The sequence below is a fragment of the Physeter macrocephalus genome, chromosome 7 (genome assembly GCF_002837175.3).
Source record: "Physeter macrocephalus isolate SW-GA chromosome 7, ASM283717v5, whole genome shotgun sequence".
Lineage (NCBI taxonomy): Eukaryota > Metazoa > Chordata > Mammalia > Artiodactyla > Physeteridae > Physeter > Physeter macrocephalus.
In genome coordinates this window covers 114,658,723-114,679,115 of record NC_041220.1, presented here as the reverse complement: position 1 = coordinate 114,679,115, position 20,393 = coordinate 114,658,723, and the positions used below count along the sequence as shown (strand labels likewise).

Here is a 20,393-nt window from a genome sequence, read left to right as displayed (position 1 = left end):
GCGAACCCGGTTCCCCTGCATCGGCAGGCGGATGCGCAACCACTGCGCCACCAGGGAAGCTCTAGCATATGATTTTGGTGGGGACACAGTTTGGTTCATAGCACTTAGTAAAAACTGGCACCAGTAGAAATGCTAAATATTTTTAATGATCAGCGGCTTATAACACCTTTTATAACAGCACTTAAAATGATATGAATACAGTTGTAATCATGGTATCCATATCAACTGAACCATTTTTTCTTTTTTTAACTCATTTATTTTTTAATTTTTATTTTACATTGGAGTATAGTTGATTTACAATGTTGTGTTATTCTCCATAGTAGCTGTACTGATTTACATTCCTACCAACAGTGTAGTAGGGTTCCCTTTTCTCCACATCCTCTCCAGCATTTATTGTTTGTAGACTTTGCCTATACATACATCTATTCTTAGATTCTTTCCCCATATAAATTATTACAGAGTATTGAGTGGAATTCCCTGTGCTATACAGTAGGTCCTTGTTATCTGTTTTATATATAGTAGTGAGAAATGTCTATTTAGATATTCTGCACATTTTTTGATTGGGTTGTTTGTTATTTTTTTTATTGAGCTGCATAAGCCGTTTGTATATTTTGGAGATTAATCCCTTGTTGGTCACATCATTTGCAAATATTTTAATTCATTTGTATCATTTTGTCTGACTTTTGTCACTTAGTATGATAATCTCTAAGTCCATCCATATTGTTGCAAATGGCATTATTTCATTCTTTTTTATGGTTGAGTAATATTCCATTGTGCATATGTACCACATCTTCTTTATCCATTCATCTGTCGATGGACATTTAGGTTGCTTCCATGTCTTGGCTATTGTAAATAGTGCTGCAATGAACATTGGGGTGAATGTATCTTTTCAAAGTATGACTTTCTCCAGGTATGTTCCCAGAAGTGGGATTGCTGGATCATATGGTAGATCTATTTTTAGTTTTTTTAAGGAACCTCCATACTGTTCTCCATAGTAGCTGTACTGATTTACATTCCTACCAACAGTGTAGTAGGGTTCCCTTTTCTCCACATCCTCTCCAGCATTTATTGTTTGTAGACTTTTTGATGATGACCATTCTGACCACTGTGAGGTGATACCTCATTGTAGTTTTGATTTGCATTTCTCTAATAATTAGTGATGTTGAGCATCTTTTCATGTGCTTTTTGGAGAAATGTCTATTTAGATATTCTGCACATTTTTTGATTGGGTTGTTTGTTATTTTTTTTATTGAGCTGCATAAGCCGTTTGTATATTTTGGAGATTAATCCCTTGTTGGTCACATCATTTGCAAATATTTTCTCCCATTCTGGGGGTTGTCTTTTCATTTTGTATATGGTTTCCTTTGCTGTGCAAAAGCTTTTGAGTTTAATTAGGTCCCATTTGTTTGTTTTTGTTTTTATTTTCATTATTTTGGGAGGTGGATCCAAAAAGATGTTGCTGCAATTTATGTCAAAGAGTGTTCTGCCTATGTTTTCCTCTAAGAGTTTTATAGTATCCAGTGTTACATATAGGTCTTTAATCCATTTTGAGTTTATTTTTGTGTATGGTGTAGAGAATGTTCTAATTTCATTCTTTTACATGTAGCTGTCCAGTTTTCCCAACACCACTTATTGAAGAAACTATCTTTTCTCCACTGTATATACCCTTGCCTCCTTTGTCATAGATTAATTGACCATAGGGGCATAGGTTTATTTCTGGGCTTTCTGTCCTGTTACATTGATCTATAAGTCTTTGTGCCAGTACCATAGTGTTTTGAATACTGTAGCTTTAGAGTATAGTCTGAACTCCGGAAGCCTGATTCCTCCAGATCCGTTTTTCTTTCTCAGTATTGCTTTGGCTGTTGAGAGTCTTTTGTGTTTCCATTCAAATTTTAGAATTATTTGTTCTAGTTCCGTGAAAAATGCCATTGGTAATTTGATGGGGATTGCATTGAATCTGTAGATTACGTTGGGTAGTATAGTCATTTTGACAATATAGATTCTTCCAATCAATAACGGTATGTTTTTCCATCTGTTTGTGTCATCATCAATTTAGGTCTCTAATCCATTTTGAGTTTATTTTTGTGTATGGTGTAGAGAATGTTCTAATTTCATTCTTTTACATGTAGCTGTCCAGTTTTCCCAACACCACTTATTGAAGAAACTATCTTTTCTCCACTGTATATACCCTTGCCTCCTTTGTCATAGATTAATTGACCATAGGGGCATAGGTTTATTTCTGGGCTTTCTGTCCTGTTACATTGATCTATAAGTCTTTGTGCCAGTACCATAGTGTTTTGAATACTGTAGCTTTAGAGTATAGTCTGAACTCCGGAAGCCTGATTCCTCCAGATCCGTTTTTCTTTCTCAGTATTGCTTTGGCTGTTGAGAGTCTTTTGTGTTTCCATTCAAATTTTAGAATTATTTGTTCTAGTTCCGTGAAAAATGCCATTGGTAATTTGATGGGGATTGCATTGAATCTGTAGATTACGTTGGGTAGTATAGTCATTTTGACAATATAGATTCTTCCAATCAATAACGGTATGTTTTTCCATCTGTTTGTGTCATCATCAATTTCTTTCATCAGCATCTTATAGTTTTCAGAGAATAGATCTTTTGCTTCCTTAGGTAGGTTTATTCCTAGGTAGTCTTTTTGTTGCAGTGGTAAATGGGATTGTTTCCTTCATTTCTTTTCCTGATCTTTTGTTAGTATAGAAATGCAACAGATTTCTGTGTATTAATTTTGTATCCTGCAATTTTACCAAATTGATTGATGAGCTCTAGTAGTTTTCTGGTGTCATCTTTAGGATTTTCTGTGATGTATAGTATTATGTCATCTGCAAACAGTGACAGTTTAACTTCTTCTTTTCCAATTTGGATTCCTTTTATTTCTTTTTCTTCTCTGATTGCCATGGCTAGGACTTCCAAAGCTATGTTGAATGAAAGTAGTGAGAGTGGACATCCTTCTCTTGTTCCTGATTATAGAGGAAATACTTTCAGCTTTTCACCATTGAGTATGATGTCAGCTGTGGGTTTGTCATATATGGCCTTTATTATGTTGAGGTATGTTCCCTCTATACCCACTTTCTGGAGCGCTTTTATCACAAATGGGTGTTGGATTTTGTCAAAAGCTTTTTCTGCATCTGTTGAGATGATCACATGGTTTTTATTCTTCAGTTTGTTAATGTGGTGTATCACACTGATTGATTTGCAGAATTAAAAAAATCCTTGCATCCCTGGGATAATTCCCACTTGATTATGGTGTATGAGCCTTCGAATGTATTGTTGGATTTGGTTTGCTAGTATTTTCTTGAGGATTTTTACGTCTATGTTCATCAGTGATATTGGCCTGCAATTTTCTTTTTTTGTGGTATCTTTGGTTTTGGTATCAAGGTGATGGTGGCTTCACAGAATGAGTTTAGAAGTGTTCCTTCCTCTGCAATTTTGGAAATAGTTGCAGGAGGATAGGTGTTACTCTAAATGTTTGATAGAATTCGCCTGTGAAGCCATCTGGTCCTGGACTTTTGTTTGTTGGGAGATTTTTAATCATAGTTTCAATTTCAGTGCTTGTGATTGGTCTGTTCATATTTTCTATTTCTTCCTGGTTCAGTTTTGGGAGATTGTACCTTTCTAAGAATTTATCCATTTTATTGGCATATAGTTGCTTGTAGTAGTCTCTTATGATCCTTTGTACTTCTGTGGTGTCAGTTATAACTTCTCCTTTTTCATTTCTCATTTTATTGATTTGAGCCCTCTCCCTTTTTTTCTTGATGAGTCTGGCTAAAGGCTTATCAATTTTGTTTACCTTCTCAAAGAACCAGCCTTTAGTTTCATTGATTTTTTTTCTATTGTTTTCTTCATCTCTATTTCATTTATTTCTGCTCTGATATTTTATGATTTCTTTCCTTCTGCTAACTTTGGGTTGTTTGTTCTTTCTCTTGTTGCTTTAGGTGTAAGTTTAGGTTGTTTATTTGTGATTTTTCTTGTTTTCTGAGGTAAGATTGTACTGTTATAAACTTCCCTCTTAGAACTGCTTTTGCTGTGTCCCATAGGTTTTGGATCATATTTTTGTTTTCATTTGTCTGTAGGTATTTTTTTTTTTTTAGTGGTCATAGTCTCCTTTAGTACAAACAAATAGGTATGACTTCATATAATTATATGAATATAATTTCATAATGTCTGTAAGTAGTTTTTGATTTCCTCTTTGATTTTTTCAGTGATCCATTGGTTGCTTAGTAACCTATTGCTTACCCTCCACATGTTTGTGTTTTTTATAGTTTTTTTCTTGTAGTTGATTTCTAATCTCATAGTTTGTCAGAGAAGATGCTTGATATGATTTCAGTTTTCTTAAATTTACCAAGGCTTGCTTTAGGGCCCAGCATGTGATCTGTGCTGGAGAATGTTTCTTGTGCACTTGAAAGGAATGTGTATTCTGCTTTTGGATGGAATGCTCTATAAATATCAATTAAGTCCATCTGGTCTAATGTATCATTGAAGGCCTGTGTTTCCTTATTGACTTTCTGTCTGGATGATCTGTCCATTGATGTAAGTGGGGTGTCAAAGTCCCCCACTATTACTGTGTTACTGTTGATTTCTTCTTTTATGGCTGTTAACATTTCCCTTATATATTGGGGTGCTCCTACGTTGCGCGCATATATATAATTATAATTGTTATATCTTCTTCTTAGATTGCTCCCTTGATCATTATGTAGTGTCTTTTGTCTCTTGTAACAGTCTTTAACATCTATTTTGTCTGATATGAGTATTGCTACTCCCACTTACTTTTGATTTCCATTTGTATGGAATACCTTTTTCCATCCCCTCACTTTCAGCGTGTGTGTCCCTAGATCTGAAGTGGGCCTTTAGTAGACAGCATATACATGGGTCTTGTTTTTGTATTCATTCAGCCAGTCTGTGTCTTTTGATTGGAGCATTTAATCCCTCTACATTTAAGGTAATTATCGATATCTTTGTTCTTACTGCCATTTTGTTAATTGTTTTAGATTTGTTTTTGTAGGTCTTTTTTCTTCCTTTCCTTTTTTGTTCTCCTGTCTTGTGACTTGATGACTATATTTAATGTTGTGTTTGGATTCCTATTTTGTCTATGTGTAGATTTTTGGTTTGTGGTTACCATGAGGTTTTCCTATAGCAGTCTATACATATACAAGATTGTTTTAAGTTGTTGGTCTCTTAATTTCAAATGCATTTCCTATATCCTGCATTTGTACTCTCCTCATGATTGCTGGTTTGTTTTTTTTTGTTTGTTTGTTTTTTTGCGGTACGCAGGTCTCTCACTGTTGTGGCCTCTCTCATTGCGGAGCACAGGCTCTGGAGGCGCAGGCCCAGCGGCCATGGCTCATGGGCCCAGCCGCTCCGCGGCACGTGGAATCTTCCCGGACCGGGGCACGAACCCGTGTCCCCTGCATCGGCAGGCAGACTCTCAACCACTGTGCCACCAGGGAAGCCCTGCTGGGCTGTTTTTGTTTGTTTTTTTTAATTTTAATTTATTATTGGCTGTGTTGGGTCTTTGTTGCTGCACATGGGCTTTATCTAGTTGCAGCGAGTGGTGGCCACTCTTCATTGCAGTGCGCAGGCTTCTCATTGCGGTGGCTTCTCTTGTTGTGGAGCACAGGCTCTAGGTGCGCGGGCTTCAGTAGTTGTGGCACATGGGCTCAGTAGTTGTGGCTCGCGGGCTCTAGAGCACAGGCTCAGTAGCTGTGGCGCACGGTCTTTGTTGCTCTGTGTCATGTGGGATCTTCCCGGACCAGGGCTTGAACCCACGTCCCCTGCATTGGCAGGTGGATTCTTAACCACTGTGCCACCAGGGAAGCCCCACAATTGCTGGTTTTGATATCGTATTTGTGTGTGGATGATTTCCTATCTTTACTGTGTGTTTGCCTTTACTGGTGAGCTTTCTCACTCATAATTTTCTTGTTTCTAGTTGTGGCTTTTTCTTTTCCACCTAGAGAAGTTTCTTTAGCATTTTTTGTAAAGCTGGTTTGGTGGTGCTGAATTCTCTTAGCTTTTGCTGGTCTGTAAAGCTTTTGATTTCTTCCTCGAATCTAAATGAGAGCCTTACTGGGTAGAGTATTCTTGGTTGTAGGTTTTTCCCTTCCATCACTTTAAATATATTGTGCCACTCCTTTCTGGCCTGCAGTTTCTGCTGAAAAAATCATCTGATAACCTTATGGGGATTCCTTTGTATGTTATTTGTTGCTTTTCCTTTGTTGCTCTTAATATTTTCTCTTTGTCTTTAATTTTTGTCAATTTGATATGTGTTTTGGCGTGTTTCTCCTTGGATTTGTCCTGTATGGGACTCTCTGTGCTTCCTGGACTTGATTGACTATTTCCTTTCCCATGTTAGGGAACTTTTCAACTATAATCTCTTCAAATATTTTCTCAGACCCTTTTTCTCTTCTTCTTCTGGGACCCCTATAATTCGAATGTTGGTGCATTTAATGTTGTCCCAGAGATCTCTGAGACTGTCGTCATTTCTTTTCATTCTTTTTTCTTTATTCTGTTCCACGGCAGTGATTTCCACCATTCTGTCTTCCAGCTCAGTTACCCGTTTTTCTGCTTCATTTGTTCTGCTGTTGATTCCTTCTAATGTATTTTTTTAAATGGGATTTGAAATAAATCCAAATTCTTTTTTTAAAAATTTATTTATTTTTGGCTGTGTTCGTCTTCGTTGCTGTGCGCAGGCTTTCTCTAGTTGCAGTGAGCGGGGGCTACTTTTTGTTGCGGTGCGTGGGCTTCTCATTGCAGTGGCTTCTCTTGTTGCGGAGCACCGGCTCTAGGCTTGCGGGCTCAGTAGTTGTGACTTGCAGGCTCTAGAGCGCAGGCTCAGCAGTTGTGGCTCATGGGCTCAGTTGCTCCGTGGCATGTGGGATCTTCCCGGACCAGGGCTTGAACCCGTGTCCCCTGCATTGGCAGACGGATTCTTAACCACTGCGCCACCAGGGAAGCCCCCTAATGTATTTCTTATTGCATTTATTGTATTGTTGAACTCTGTACTTTAATTCTTCTAGTTCTTTGTTAAACATTTCTTGTATATCCTCGATCTGTGCCTCCATTCTTTTTCTGAGATCTTGGACCATCTTTACTATCATTACTCTGAATTGTTTTTCGGGTAGATTGCTTATCTCCACTTCACTTAGTTGTTCTTCAGGGATTTTATCTTTTCCTTTGTTTGGAACATAGTCCTCTGCCATCTCATTTTGTCTAACTCTCTGTGTTTGCAGTCCCACAGGCTGCAGGATTGTAGTTCCTCTTGCTTCTGTGGGTGAGGGTGGTCTAAGAGGCTTGTTCAGGCTTCCTGGTGTGAGGGACTGGTGCCACTGGTGGGTGGAGCTGGGTGTTGTCCCTCTGGTGGGCAGGGCCATGTCAAGCAGTGTGTTTAGAGGCGGCTGTGGGCTCAAGAAGACTTTAAGTAGCCTGTCTGCTGATTGGTGGGGCTGTGTTCCTTCCTTGCTGGTTGTTTGGCCTGAGGCTTACCAGCACGGCGAAGGGTGGGGCCAGGTCTGGGCATCAAAATGGTGGTCTCCACGACAGCTCATGCCAATGAGTACTTCCAAATAACTCTGCTGCCAATGTCCTTGTCCCCACAGTGAGCCATAAGTGCCCCCCAACTCCCCAGGAGACCCTCCAAGATCAGCAGGTAGGTCTGGTCCTATGATGTCACTGCTTTTTCCTCTGGGTCCCGATGCACCCAAGGCCTTGTGTGTGTCCTCCAAGAGAGGCCTTTCTGTTTTCCCCTGTCCTGTTGATTTCCTGCAGTCAAGCCCCCCTTCAAAGCACAATGCTCTGGGGGTTCCTCCTCCTGATGCCACACCCCCAGACTGGGGAGCCTGACCTGGGGCTCAGAACTCTCACTCATGTGGGAGAACCTCTGTGATATAATTATTTTCCAGTTTGTCAGTCATCCACCTGGTGGGTATGGGATTTGATTGTATGGCAAATGCACCCTCCTACCACCTACTTGTGGTTTCTTTGTCTGTGGGAGTAGAATATCGTTTTTGGTAGGTTCCAGTCCTTTTCAGTGGTTGTCCAGCAGGTAGTGATGACTTTGGTGTTTTCGTGAGAGGAGGTGAGCTCAGATCCTTCTGCTCTGCCGCCTTGTCCTCAACCTGCTCCATATCAACTGCGTCTTAAAGAAACAGCCTTCTGTGTAAGTTGTTCAGAAATAATTATTTCGACATAAAGATGAATTTAGAATTTAAAACACTTTAAAAAATTTCAGGAAACTAGTTCAATTTTCTGGGGTTTTTTTGGGGGGGGGTTGTTTTGTTTTGTTTTTGTTTTGTTTTATGTTTTGCTGTGGATAAAGAATATTTTAATTTCAGCAAAGGAATGTTTCTCATTTTTTCATCCGGTGATTTCCTGTGCACCCACTTTGTGCCAGGCATCTTCTAGGTGAGCAAGACAAAATTGCTGTCTCCATAGAAACTAATTATGTTAATTTGGTTAATAAATGTTAGAAAGAAACATAAAACCAGCCATGGGTGTACGGAATGGATATAAAAGTGAAGGGGCACTATTCCATATAGAGTGAGTAAGAAAGGCCTCTCTGAGGAACTGATATTAGTAGGTTCCTTCAAAAGAAACAAAAAAGAAACACATGCCCCTTTTCCACTTACACTGGGGAGCCAGTTTTACCAGCACTTATTTCATGGTGTTATTGTCTAGTATTTCACATACAGTAGATCTAGGTTCTTTACTACTCCATTTTAGCAGCTCCTCTCTTAGGACAGTTTTAAGCACTAGCCCTGTTTGAGATGACTACTACTTCCATCCTTGCCTCCATTTTCATTTTTGCCAGCTGATTTTCTCTGTACTCTTTTCCTCTTTATTCTCTTATAATAAGCATATTTTGTTTTGTTTTGTTTTCCCTGACTTCATTTGCTTCTAATCATTCTCCCATTCTAAGGTAGTTATCTTTTACAAAATGAGGTAACGTCTGTATATATTAATACATATGCACACAGGTATGTATTGCTATCATTGTACACATCAGAATGTTCAAAAATGTTTTTATAGACTCAAAATCGAAGAAAAGTGCATGGGTTTATATAAAAAACAAAGGGAAGGGAAAATAGAACTGCTACTGTTGTATAATATTGAGAGAAATAACTTTCTGGTTAAAAAAAAAAAAGCAGACACTTGAGAAGAAGAGATTAGACATCCACATGCCTTTAAAACTCTAGGCCTGTATCAGTTGTCTGAGGGTGGTAATCTTTGATCCTCATGGAAAAGAGATAAGTGCCAGAAATCTGGAGACTTGCAGGGGGAATGTATGGAGTATCCACAAAGTTGGAAACAGGATAAACAGTTTGTTGGTTAGATTTTCAAGTAATATGCCTGATATGTGTTGCTTCAATCTCCAGGCACCTTTTAAGGTGATATGCTTCTAAATTTAAAGCAAAAAGTCTAGTTGTTAACCTGAAAAAAATATGTATAGTAAATACACTATTTTTTCTGTTTCCAGACTTTTTGAACACTCTTTGACATATTAATTGTACTTTTTTCAGACTATAAATGTGACCCACTGCTTAGTATCTCTTGCTACATGAGTTTCTAAACATTTTAGATGGTTGATTGTTAAAACCCTTGACGAGCGAGAACTTCAAGGAGCTAGAATGGCTTCCCCAAGGATATAATGCCGATCCAGCCTTCCTCCCTTTCAGTGAAGAGGTTTTCTAGCATGGTAGGGTAGATCAGATGCCTAGTCTCTCATGATACTCCCATGCGAAGTGTAGGCTGGATAGAGCTTGATTTAGGTGAAATCACAACTGGCTAAGTGGTCTACCCAAAGGGTTGGGTTAATGACGTCATGGCTTCTTGTAGAGAGGGCTCATCTCTAGCAGGGTGTTGCAGATCTCTGTCCTGGTTAAATCAGTGTCTCAAGTTTGTGAATATCTGGGTATAACAAGTAACACTGGGTGAATACCTCTAGATTTAAAATCTGCTTAACAGTCCTGAATGATGAACTAAAACTAACAAGATAAGAGTTTTATAATCTAGTGTTTTAGGCTCAAAAATTGAGTGGCAGAAGTGCTGAGCCTCTAGCAGTAGATGTTTAAAAGTTCATTTTAGGAAAAAAACTGGTTTTTCTACTGTTATTGTGCTGTATTTTATTTTATTTTTAAAAATTTATTTATTTATTTTATATTTTGGCTGCTTTGGGTCTTCATTGCTGCGTATGGGCTTTCTCTAGTTACAGCAAGCCGGGGCTACTCTTCGCTGCGGTGCGTGGGCTTCTCCCTGCAGTGGCTTCTTGTTGCGGAGCACGGGCTCTAGGTGCATGGGCTTCAGTAGTTGTGGCTCACAGGCCTTAGGGCACAAGCTCAGTAGTTGTGGCTCACAGGCTCTAGAGTGCAGGCTCAGTAGTTGTGGCACACGGGCTTCGTTGCTCTGCGGCATGTGGGATCTTCCCGGACTAGGCCTCAAACCCATGTCCCCTGCATTGGCAGGCGGATTGTTAGCCACTGTGCCACCAGAGAAGTCCTGTGCTGTATTTTAGCATTGAGACATAGCTGAAACATATGCTGTCTTAGGTTATATTAGTACAAGTAGTTTGTCCAGCTCAAAATAGGCCCATCATTCCTAATGGTGTTCAGTTTGGGGTACCACATTCTGGATGTGACAGACTAGAAGTGATCAGTCTTTGGAGGCTGATGAATGCTCACCAAACTCAAAAGAGACTGAAGGGTAAACAGCAGTACCAGTTTATTTATAATGAGGATTATAACTGCCATGAATATTAGGCTTCCAAGTTTTCTGCTCATTCATTCATTCATTTATCAACAAATATTTATTGAAAACCTAACTATATGCCAGACATTGTTCTATGCGTTGGGGGTACAAAATAGACAAAAATTCCTGCCCTCAAAGGGTTTATATTTTCATATGGGGTGACAGATAATAAACAGAATAGGTTAGTGATATGTTAGAAGGTCATATGTGCTACAAATAGTATGGTCACAAAAGGCCTTGAACGTGAAGAAGTATGTAGATGTCAGGAGGACAAGTATCCGTGTAGAAAAATAGCAGCTTCAGTGGCACTAAGGCAAGAGCAGACCTGGAGTGTCTGTGGCCCAGCAAAGAGGTCAGATGGAATGGAGTGAGGAAGGAAGGAAGAGGAGAGAAACAGTAAGGAGATGAGGTCAGAGATGCCATTATACAGGGCTTATAGGCACTGAAAGGACTTTTGGCTTTTTTTTTTTTTTTGGCTGTGCAGCATGGCATATAGGATCTTAGTTCCCCAACCAGGGTTCGAACCCGCGCACCCCTCAGTGGAAGTGCAGAGTCTTAACCACTGGACCACCAGGGAAGTCCCAGCTTTTATTCTGAATCAGATGAGAAGCCATTGGAGGGGTTTTGGCAGAGCAAAGACTTAATCTAACATATATTTTAATAGGATCACTCAGGTTCAGTGTTGAGATTGGACCATAGCTGGAGGTGGTGTTGGGTGGGGAAACCAAAGAGACTAGTTAGGTTATGGCAGTAATCCATGGTGACCTGGAGCGGGATGGTAGCAGTGGAGGTGGTGAGAAGTGGTTAGATTCTGAATATTTTGAAGGTAGAGTCAACAGGATATGCTGTTGAATTGGATGTGGGATATAAGAAAATGAGAGAGTTAAAGATGGCTGAGGTTTTTTCCCCTGAGCCCCTAGGATGGATATCTATTACCTGAGAAGAGGGAACTGTGGATGGAGCAGGTTTGGGGGTGAATGGCAGGAGGTACACCTTATGTTTGAGGTGCCCATGAGATATCTAAGTATTGATAGTTAGAATATCCTCTCTCTGTAGGCCCTTTAAAGTGGAATGCCAAATGATGAAGAGTCTTCTTAAGAGTGAAGGACTAAAAGCAGGAGTTGAAGGATCACAGTGGCTCATCTGTGATAGCCTGAGGCATCTACCTTCATCTTCCAAGGGCCCAGGAACAGCCCTCCTCTTGGACAGTGCTAGAGAAACTCCTGTCCTTGGCCTCCTCTTTTCTAGATCCATCATAACGATTCCCTTCTGTACATATTGTTCTTCAGACCGGGTGGAACTTTATATCTCCATGAAGTTATGCTCTCTTGAGGCTCTACTTGGTCACCTCAGTTGAGCATGTGAGTCTTAGCCACTCACTTAAACCATTATTAGTTCATTACTTTGAGTGGATTACTCATTTTGATGGCTGACTACTGGAAGGGTTGCTTTTTTTCTTCCTCACTTTACTTTTGGAGGGCAAACTTGAAGTCTCCTAGTAATAAATGTTAATTGAATGAAAGTTGGTGGAATACTTTGTGTCTCTCCTAAGTATCCAGATGTGGGGTGGCATTTGGAATAACTGGGGATATTTTATTTGTGGAAGGTAAATGGTAGCCCCAGGTGTTTGAAAGGATTTTCATGTAAAATAGAGAATTGGGTGGCTTTGTGTTCCCCAGAGGGCAGAGGATTGCTTACCGGTAGAATTTACACGAAAAAGAAAAGAAAGAACTCAACTATTAATGTCAGTCCACAATGGAGTAGGCTGTTTCTTGACACTATAGGATTGTGGGAAACATTCAAAAACTCTTCGGTATATTGAAGTGATTTCTGTATTACATGAGGAGAGATATTTCTGAAGTATCTTCCAACATTTAAGATTGCTTTGATAATGTCATCTTTCTCCTTGTTACTGAACTGTTGGTGCTATTAAGGAGAGTATACTGGAGTAATAGTTTACCAAGCTATCTTTGTTTCTTGCCTTTTTCCTTAGATGGCAGAGGAGTATATTTGTGAAATGGTTGGTTGGAGTCTGGGCTACAATGGTCCTGTAATGTCTTATAATGATAATAAAGTAATTAAATGATCAGATGACCTTGTCTTCCTTAGGTTTAGGCTCTAGTTAATGGTTATTGAGGTTTGTGTACAATGGAGCATTGGCTGAGGTTGGGAAGATAAGTTCTTGCCTGTAGGTTTTAACCTAAAAATATAAGCATTAGAATGTACAGGAAAACAGGGTGGATTTATGTTTCATATATATGGACCCAGTCTGGCATGTAACCTCTGAAATTGACAGAAGTCCAGAATAAGGATTTACATGTTTGTATGGTGTAGGTTTGCAAATATAATTACATTTTATGAACCACCATAATATTTTATGAACTGCCACATATGCGTACATGTACACATTTGTACATGTTTTGCTTCAGGAGAAGTAAAAATAATTCGGTAGATAAATTAGCATTTTTAATGCTCATCCGAATAAACACATATTCACTTATGTTAGCATCCAAATAGTAAATATTTCCAGGGCTAGTCTAGCACATTGTAGACTTTTTTGTGTATGTATTCTCTAACATATTTGAAAATTAATTATGATACCATTTATATTTTATAGGATCTAAGCCTTTTCCACGTTATGGATATAAACCCTCCCCGCCGAATGGATGTGGCTCCCCACTGTTTGGTGTTCATGTAAATATTATTCTTTATTTGATAAGTTTTTATGATTGGTAGGCTATGTAATACGCTTGATAAACCATCAGTATGTTTTCAGGCTCAGAAATAATTTTGTTTTTTGTAATAGTGATCAGGTTTGTTATATTCTTTTATAGCTAAAACACATTTAATAAGTCCTAATGAAACTAAATGGAGTAAAAGTCATGTTTTATTTTTTTAATCTTGTAGATGTTAATACCATTTAAATGATATTTCCTCATGTCACAAATATGATTGAAAAGTTTAGAGTATAGAAGTAACACTACTTAGGATGAAAAAGTGCAGGAAAGCATAGTATTTTCTATATTAAAACAAGGCTAAGTGGGATAGCTGTGTGTTTGTTGTAAGGGAGGCTGAATCTGAGCCAGTATTATGGGAGAAAAATGTTTTATGAAAGTGATTCCTAGACACAAGGGTTTTGCATATAAAGTTATTTAAAATAGTTAAAGATAATTACAGATTCGAAGGAATAATGTCTCTAGGGAATGGATGAACACTTAAAGATTGAACCATTAAAAACCAAAAACAAAGTCTGAGTTGTAGGAGCTTAGAAGTTGTTGGTGACATTTCATATAAAGTACATTTTATTGAAGGAGGAGGCGCAAAATACTTTGGAATATCCAAAAATCATACTTGCATAGCCCCTGCAAAAGTCTTCTAAAGCTCTTAGCTTTATCTTTCTATTCTTAAAATTATGTTTTGTGTTTTGGACAATTGGAAGTTGCGTTTGCTACCGGCAAATGACTGCGAATTCTCTAACATTGCAAAATAGGGAGCTTTGAGGCATGGCTGAGAGGGAGAGGACGGAATAACATGGGTGGGTGCAAGTGAGGGTAATGGAGAGATATCTAACCTGGAAAGCATTTGGAGGCAGAAACAAATTTTGGAAATTATCTATATAACAGTGTTGTCTTTGATTTCTAAGTTTCTTTGGTGCACTACTTCAGAGAAGGTTTGAATTTCATCAGCAATCATCCATCCAAATGTCTCTTTCAGCTTAACATTGGCATCCCTTCCTTGACAAAGTGCTGCAACCAACACGACAGGTGCTATGAGACCTGCGGCAAAAGCAAAAACGACTGTGATGAGGAGTTTCAGTATTGCCTCTCCAAGATTTGCCGAGATGTGCAGAAAACACTAGGGCTAACTCAGCATGTGCAGGGTAAGGCTGATTCGGTGGGATGGGGATGAGTGCAGTCTGGAAAGTTGTATTAGATGCTTTTGTGTTAGTACAAGATATACCGATAGAAATCTTTCACTATGTATTACCTTATCTGTGGTGGAACAGCCCCTTCAATTTTCTGAGATGAGAAGTCAATGATTTTGTCATCTAAAATGGTTTACAATCACGGAAGCAAGAAGTGTTAGGAAACCTTGGGAGGAGGGTGTGTGAGCTAGAGAAGAGTTCATCCAAAATCTTGTACCCTGTAGTATAGTTCCAATTACCCAGAGCCTGAAGTTTGAAATTCTGGATCCAGTGAAGTTCGGAGTATAGCACATTGGATTTGGAGTAGGAAGTTCTGGAAGATTTGAGTCTTAACTCTGTCTCTTCATATGTATCTGTGTCAGGAAGGTCCTCAAAACCACCCCCAACCCCAGGTTCAGTGATTTGCCAAGAGAACTCACAGGGCTCAGCATGTAGTCATACTCACGGTGATGATTATCGCAGTGAAAGGGATACAGAGCACAGTCAGCAAAGGTAATAGGCGTTTCAGTGTCCTCATTTATAAAATGAGAACGGTAACACCGATCTTGTAGAGTTGTCGTAAGGGTAAAATGAAATATTTGTAGAAATATACATTACTGTACAAATACTAGTAGTTAACAAGATTTCTTTACTGTCAAGCCAAAGAATGTACCATATACTGAAATCAGAAGAGGAGGGGCAGTAAGAAGGGTCAAGAAAGGAAACTACCATTTTTAAGCACTTTCCATAAGATACTGTGCTAGATACTTGAGACATGTTTTCATTGATGTTCACAGAAACCCAAAGTACTAGTTGGCATTATGCCCCTTTTTAAAGGAAGGAAACTGAGGTTCAGAAAGAAGTAACTTGTCCCAAGTTGCATACTTCTGACTTTAAAACTTGTGTTCTGTCTATTCCAGTATTCCCCAAATAGTCTCATATTATAGGTGTTATTCTGAAATTCTAGTAATAACTAGGAAGTAATAACGAGGAAATCTCTGCTCCAGGCGAAGCTTGAACTCAAAACCTCTGAATCCCTTTGAACGCTTTCGGCTAAGGTAAACTAGTTGTCCAGGTGAAGCACAGATAGATGTGTTTCCTGTTTTCTGACCTAAGGATATGCTACTATTGTTAAATGATGAAACCAATTTCCTTGCAGTCTCCTATTTATTAATCATAACCTTTACCCTTCTGTGGTTGTGGTTGTATTCCTTAATGGCACAGCCTTTTGGAAAACTTTGAAAATGCCAAGATTTTGTAATGAAATTTTCTTTCTTAACATGAATATTGGAAACTAGAAGTATTTGGATAACTAAAAGCCACTCTGTGCCATGTCTCTGTAAGTATAGTATATTAAGATAATCTTACCTGAGTGTTCCAGGTTTCTTAGAATAAGAAAAGTTAAATCTGTTATCTTTTTTATAGTCTTTCAAAAAAATTAAGAAACCCCACCAGAAGAAAGACACCTTGGATTTCCTGTGTCTCCCCTCCCAAGCCAAATTTGGATATCGGTCAGAGAAAGAGTCTGGGGTCCATTTAATACGTTAAGCATCTTAAATTATGTGTGATCATTAAAAGCTATTGACTATAATTAAATGTTTTGAGGTTTCTCTATTTTTAACCTTCATTTTTTTCTGCACCTAGAAGTCCTTCCTTAAAGTGCTAACTTGAGTGTTATCAGGCATCTCTATTAGTGATATTTTTCATATAAAAGGAAAATTAACAGTGATGAACTGATCAGTGCTATTGAGAGAGACTCACTGTCTAGTACAGAAAGTTGGTTTGAATAGTTGCATGCAAAGAAAAAGTAGATACAGGTAGAGAGGCTGAAACGGAAAGTCTTTGTATATATATATGCTCCTAGTTTGCGAGGGTTGGGAAGACTTTCACCTAAATAGGTGTACGTGCCCACTAAGGCTGTGCCTGACATTGTGCTGAAACATGTAATATATGTGAAGAGGGAGTGATGCTTTGCAGTTGTCTGACAGTAATGGCACTTTCTTACTTTGCAGCATGTGAAACCACCGTGGAGCTCTTGTTTGACAGTGTTATACATTTAGGCTGTAAGCCGTACCTGGACAGCCAACGAGCCGCATGTAGCTGTCGTTACGAAGAAAAAACTGATCTTTAAAGAAGATGCTGACAGGTGGTGACAGCAGATGAGGACAGAAGAACATAACCTTTGACAAAGAGCTAATGTTTTCACAGCATAAAGCTGCCTTATTTTTGTGAAAGGATTATTTTAAGACCTTATTTTGACATTAAAACTTCAAACTAAAGAAACAAATGAGGTTATCTTCCTGGACGTTGCCTTAGTGTGCCATATCGTCTTGACAGTCACAGAAAGAGGTGCATGTTAAGGGAGAATATTTTAAAAGAAAGAGTCTAACTCAATCTTCACAACTGTATTTATCAAAAAATAAGGTCAAATGTAAAATTCATTATAAGGTATGTTCAACAGTATCTTATTTGGAAATATGGGGAAATCTTCACTTAAAAGTATGTTTGTTTACTGTAAAATTTAAAATACACATTTATGCCGAGAAAGATCTGACTTTATTTTTGCTCTTTTAATTAACACATAACAGTTTTTCCATTGCCCATTGAGCATATGAATAAGCCACACTTCTGTGAATGAGAGGACTAGTTACAAGGACATGTCTGTTTCTCTTGTAAAATTGGAACCATCTCCTGGGACCTCTTAGGAAACAAAACTAGGTTATCTAGGTATTAATATGTGCCTAGAAGGTGACTTGAACAAAATTCAGAAGCATAGCCATCCCATTTTATGAACCACTCATGACAAATTTCATTTCATTTTGCTATAAACTTTGCCTAAATTGGAGAAAAGATGGATTTAATGAGACAAATGAAAAGTTGTTTAATATACATATCAGAGCATTATATGTGTTAAATGCTTTGGTGTTTACTCCCTAGGACTTACTCTTGGTAGATTCTGGGATATTTTTAAAAGACTGTAAACCTTTTACTAATATTGGCCTTCATAAAAATTGTTCTTGATATTGTTGGGTTTTTTAAGTCTTTAACTGTGGAGTTGAAAGGGATGGAAAAGCAGGATCCAAAGAACTATCTTTTATAGAAAATCATTAACAGATGGTTAAGAGCAAATCCCAGAACTTCAACTGCCTCTGAAAATGTCTGTGAGGATTGAAAGCTTTTCAACCCCTTGGAAAGCTCAGCTGTGTTCCTCTACCATTCTTTGCTTACCCCTGGCTGTTGACTTTCCCTAGCCCAAGATCCCAAGCCATGTATATCTTTTGGGTAACCTCTGGCCAAAGTTATTAAGATGAACTGCTTGGAAAGTCAGAGAAAGCACCAGCAGAAGTGGTTCTTTCTAAATCAATACAGGCAGAATTGGGATGAATGAAAAATATGTTCTGGAAAAAGGGCCACATTCCTAACTTTGAATATATGTTATTGCTGAGAACCTGATGGCTTCCCAAACTGAGATGGTGGCAGCTATTCTGCTAATAGATGTGTCCTCTATTAGACAAGGCAAGTGCCTCCCTCAGGGCTAAGTAAGCAAACTGGGCTCCAGTTGCATTACTTGACCCGGTAACTTTAAACTTGTAATAAATTCATGGATTTTCTTGGCAGCATTGACTTTCTCAAGAGGACAAAGTCAGAATGTCTTTGTAAAATATTTAATTCATGGTCATAAATTATGTACAAAAATCAGTAGAAGCAGTTTTTATGTTCAAATTTTAAAAACTTATCTAGGAATAATTTTAGATTTACAGAAGAGTTGCAGGGATAGTATAGAGGCTTCTTGTTTTACTCCTTACCCCTAACGTTAACATTTTACATAAACACGAAACATTTGTTAAGAAACCAACATTGGTAATTACTGTTAACGAAACTCTAGACTTTATTAGGATTACACTAGTTTTTCCACTAATGTCGTTTTTCTTTTCCAGGATCCACTTTAGGATACACCTTGTCTAATTAGCCTCTAGTCTGTGACGGTTCCTCGTCTTTCCTTGTTTTTCATAACCTTGACAGTTTTGAGGAGTACTGGTCAGGTGTCTTGTAGAATGTCCCTCAATTTGGGTTAGTCTTACATTTTCCTCATGTTTGGACTAGGGTTATGGATTTTTTTTTTTTTTTTTTTTTTTTTTTTTGCGGTACGAGGGCCTCTCACTGTTGTGGCCTCTCCCGTTGCGGAGCGCAGGCTCCGGACGCGCAGGCTCAGCGGCCGTGGCTCACGGGCCCAGCCGCTCCGCGGCATGTGGGATCCTCCCGGACCGGGGCACGGAGTCCTGCATCTGCAGGCGGACTCCCAACCACTGCGCCACCAGGGAAGCCCAGGGTTATGGATTTTTAGGAAGAAAACCAAGAGGTGAGTGGTTCTTCTCATCAAGTCATACCGGTAGTTGACTGTTATCAACTTAATGTTGTGTAAACTCTATAGACATTTGGTTAAGGTAGTGTCTGTTAGTTTCCTCCACTGTAAAGCTACTGTTTTTCCCTTTCCATGCTTTTGTTCTTTGGAAACCAGTCACCAAGTCCAGTCTGTGGGAGGCGAGGGGTGGGCAAGATTATATTCTGCCTCCTGGGAGGGGGGTGTATCTATTGTAGTACTTGAAATTCTTGTCACCATCCGCCCCTCCCCACACCTGTTTATTATTCAGTTATTTGTGTCAGTATGGATTCATGCCTATTTCTTTTGTACTGTGGGTAATACTTACAAATTGTTCCAGCTTGGCCATTGGGAGTTACACAGAGTCGGGTTGACTCTGTGTGTCTTTGACCTGCACCATCCTTTTGACTTTTGAGCGTCTCCATCCTTTCTGGTAAGAAGGTAGGAAAGTTGCTTCAGGCTCATCTTATATATTCCCAGCCCCAGCCCTAGAATCAGCCTCTTTTCAAAGGTTCCTTTTATTGAAGAATGGTTTACAGTGGAACTTAGAAACCAAGATCTGGACACTGGATAGCTTGTTTCTACTGGGGTATCACTGCTTCTAGACCCTCCCAGCAAACAGAGCTAGGAAATATGTGTCTCTTAACTCATGTACATGTACATATCTGTAATTATTTATGTGTATGTATATTAAGCTGAAGATAAGTTTGTACTGTCTTCACTTGAATTCTGTACAACAGGGCATATATTTAAGCTTTAAGGATGGTATTTTCCTTATCCACAATAAATTAAAAAACAAAATAAAATCACCCCCAAAAAACTAGCTTTTAGCAGCTGTTTGCAAGACATATATTGATATTTTAAAATAATAAAACTATATTGCCTTCAAATAATGCCTGTCTTTTTAAAGTCTTTTGGCACACCTCTTCCAGGGACAGATATGGCTGTATGCATTTCATAGGTGGAGAAACTGAGGCACAAAGAAGTTGTAAGGAAGACAGAATTGAAATATGAGGGCAAACACGTCTTCTCGAGCAGGATTTCCTTCAGTGACCCCCTAGACTAGTCTAGACTAGTAGTACTAATTAAAAAGTTGTTTTGTTAGCTTATAACTACTTCCCCCTCAAATGAAAAAGTGATATTTCTGTCAGTATTTATAGAAGTACAAGGTTGGCAGGAGGTCAGAATGGTCATTATTTTATCCTGGTACAAAACAGGAATAACATCTAACAAAATGAAGACAATGGAGTCCTTCTGTAAAAACAACTCTTTTTAGTAGACTGACTTTAGTAACTTTGGGGAGTAGACTGAAACCTATTAGGTAAGGATCCTTCCACGTAGATTACATTGCATTGG

General features: G+C 38.8%; 1 protein-coding gene across 1 annotated transcript in view; it reads left to right on the top strand.

Moving 5' to 3' along the window:
- PLA2G12A (phospholipase A2 group XIIA) overlaps positions 1-17,197 on the top strand; it is a 22,676-nt gene extending 5,479 nt beyond the window's left edge. Inside the window, exons 2-4 of the mRNA XM_024119425.3 lie at positions 13,370-13,446; positions 14,467-14,632; positions 16,669-17,197. Of these exons, the coding sequence (XP_023975193.1) occupies positions 13,370-13,446; positions 14,467-14,632; positions 16,669-16,787 (362 nt within the window). The 3' untranslated portion in view covers positions 16,788-17,197. The remainder of the gene's footprint in view (positions 1-13,369; positions 13,447-14,466; positions 14,633-16,668) is intronic.
- The last annotated feature ends 3,196 nt before the right edge of the window (positions 17,198-20,393 follow it).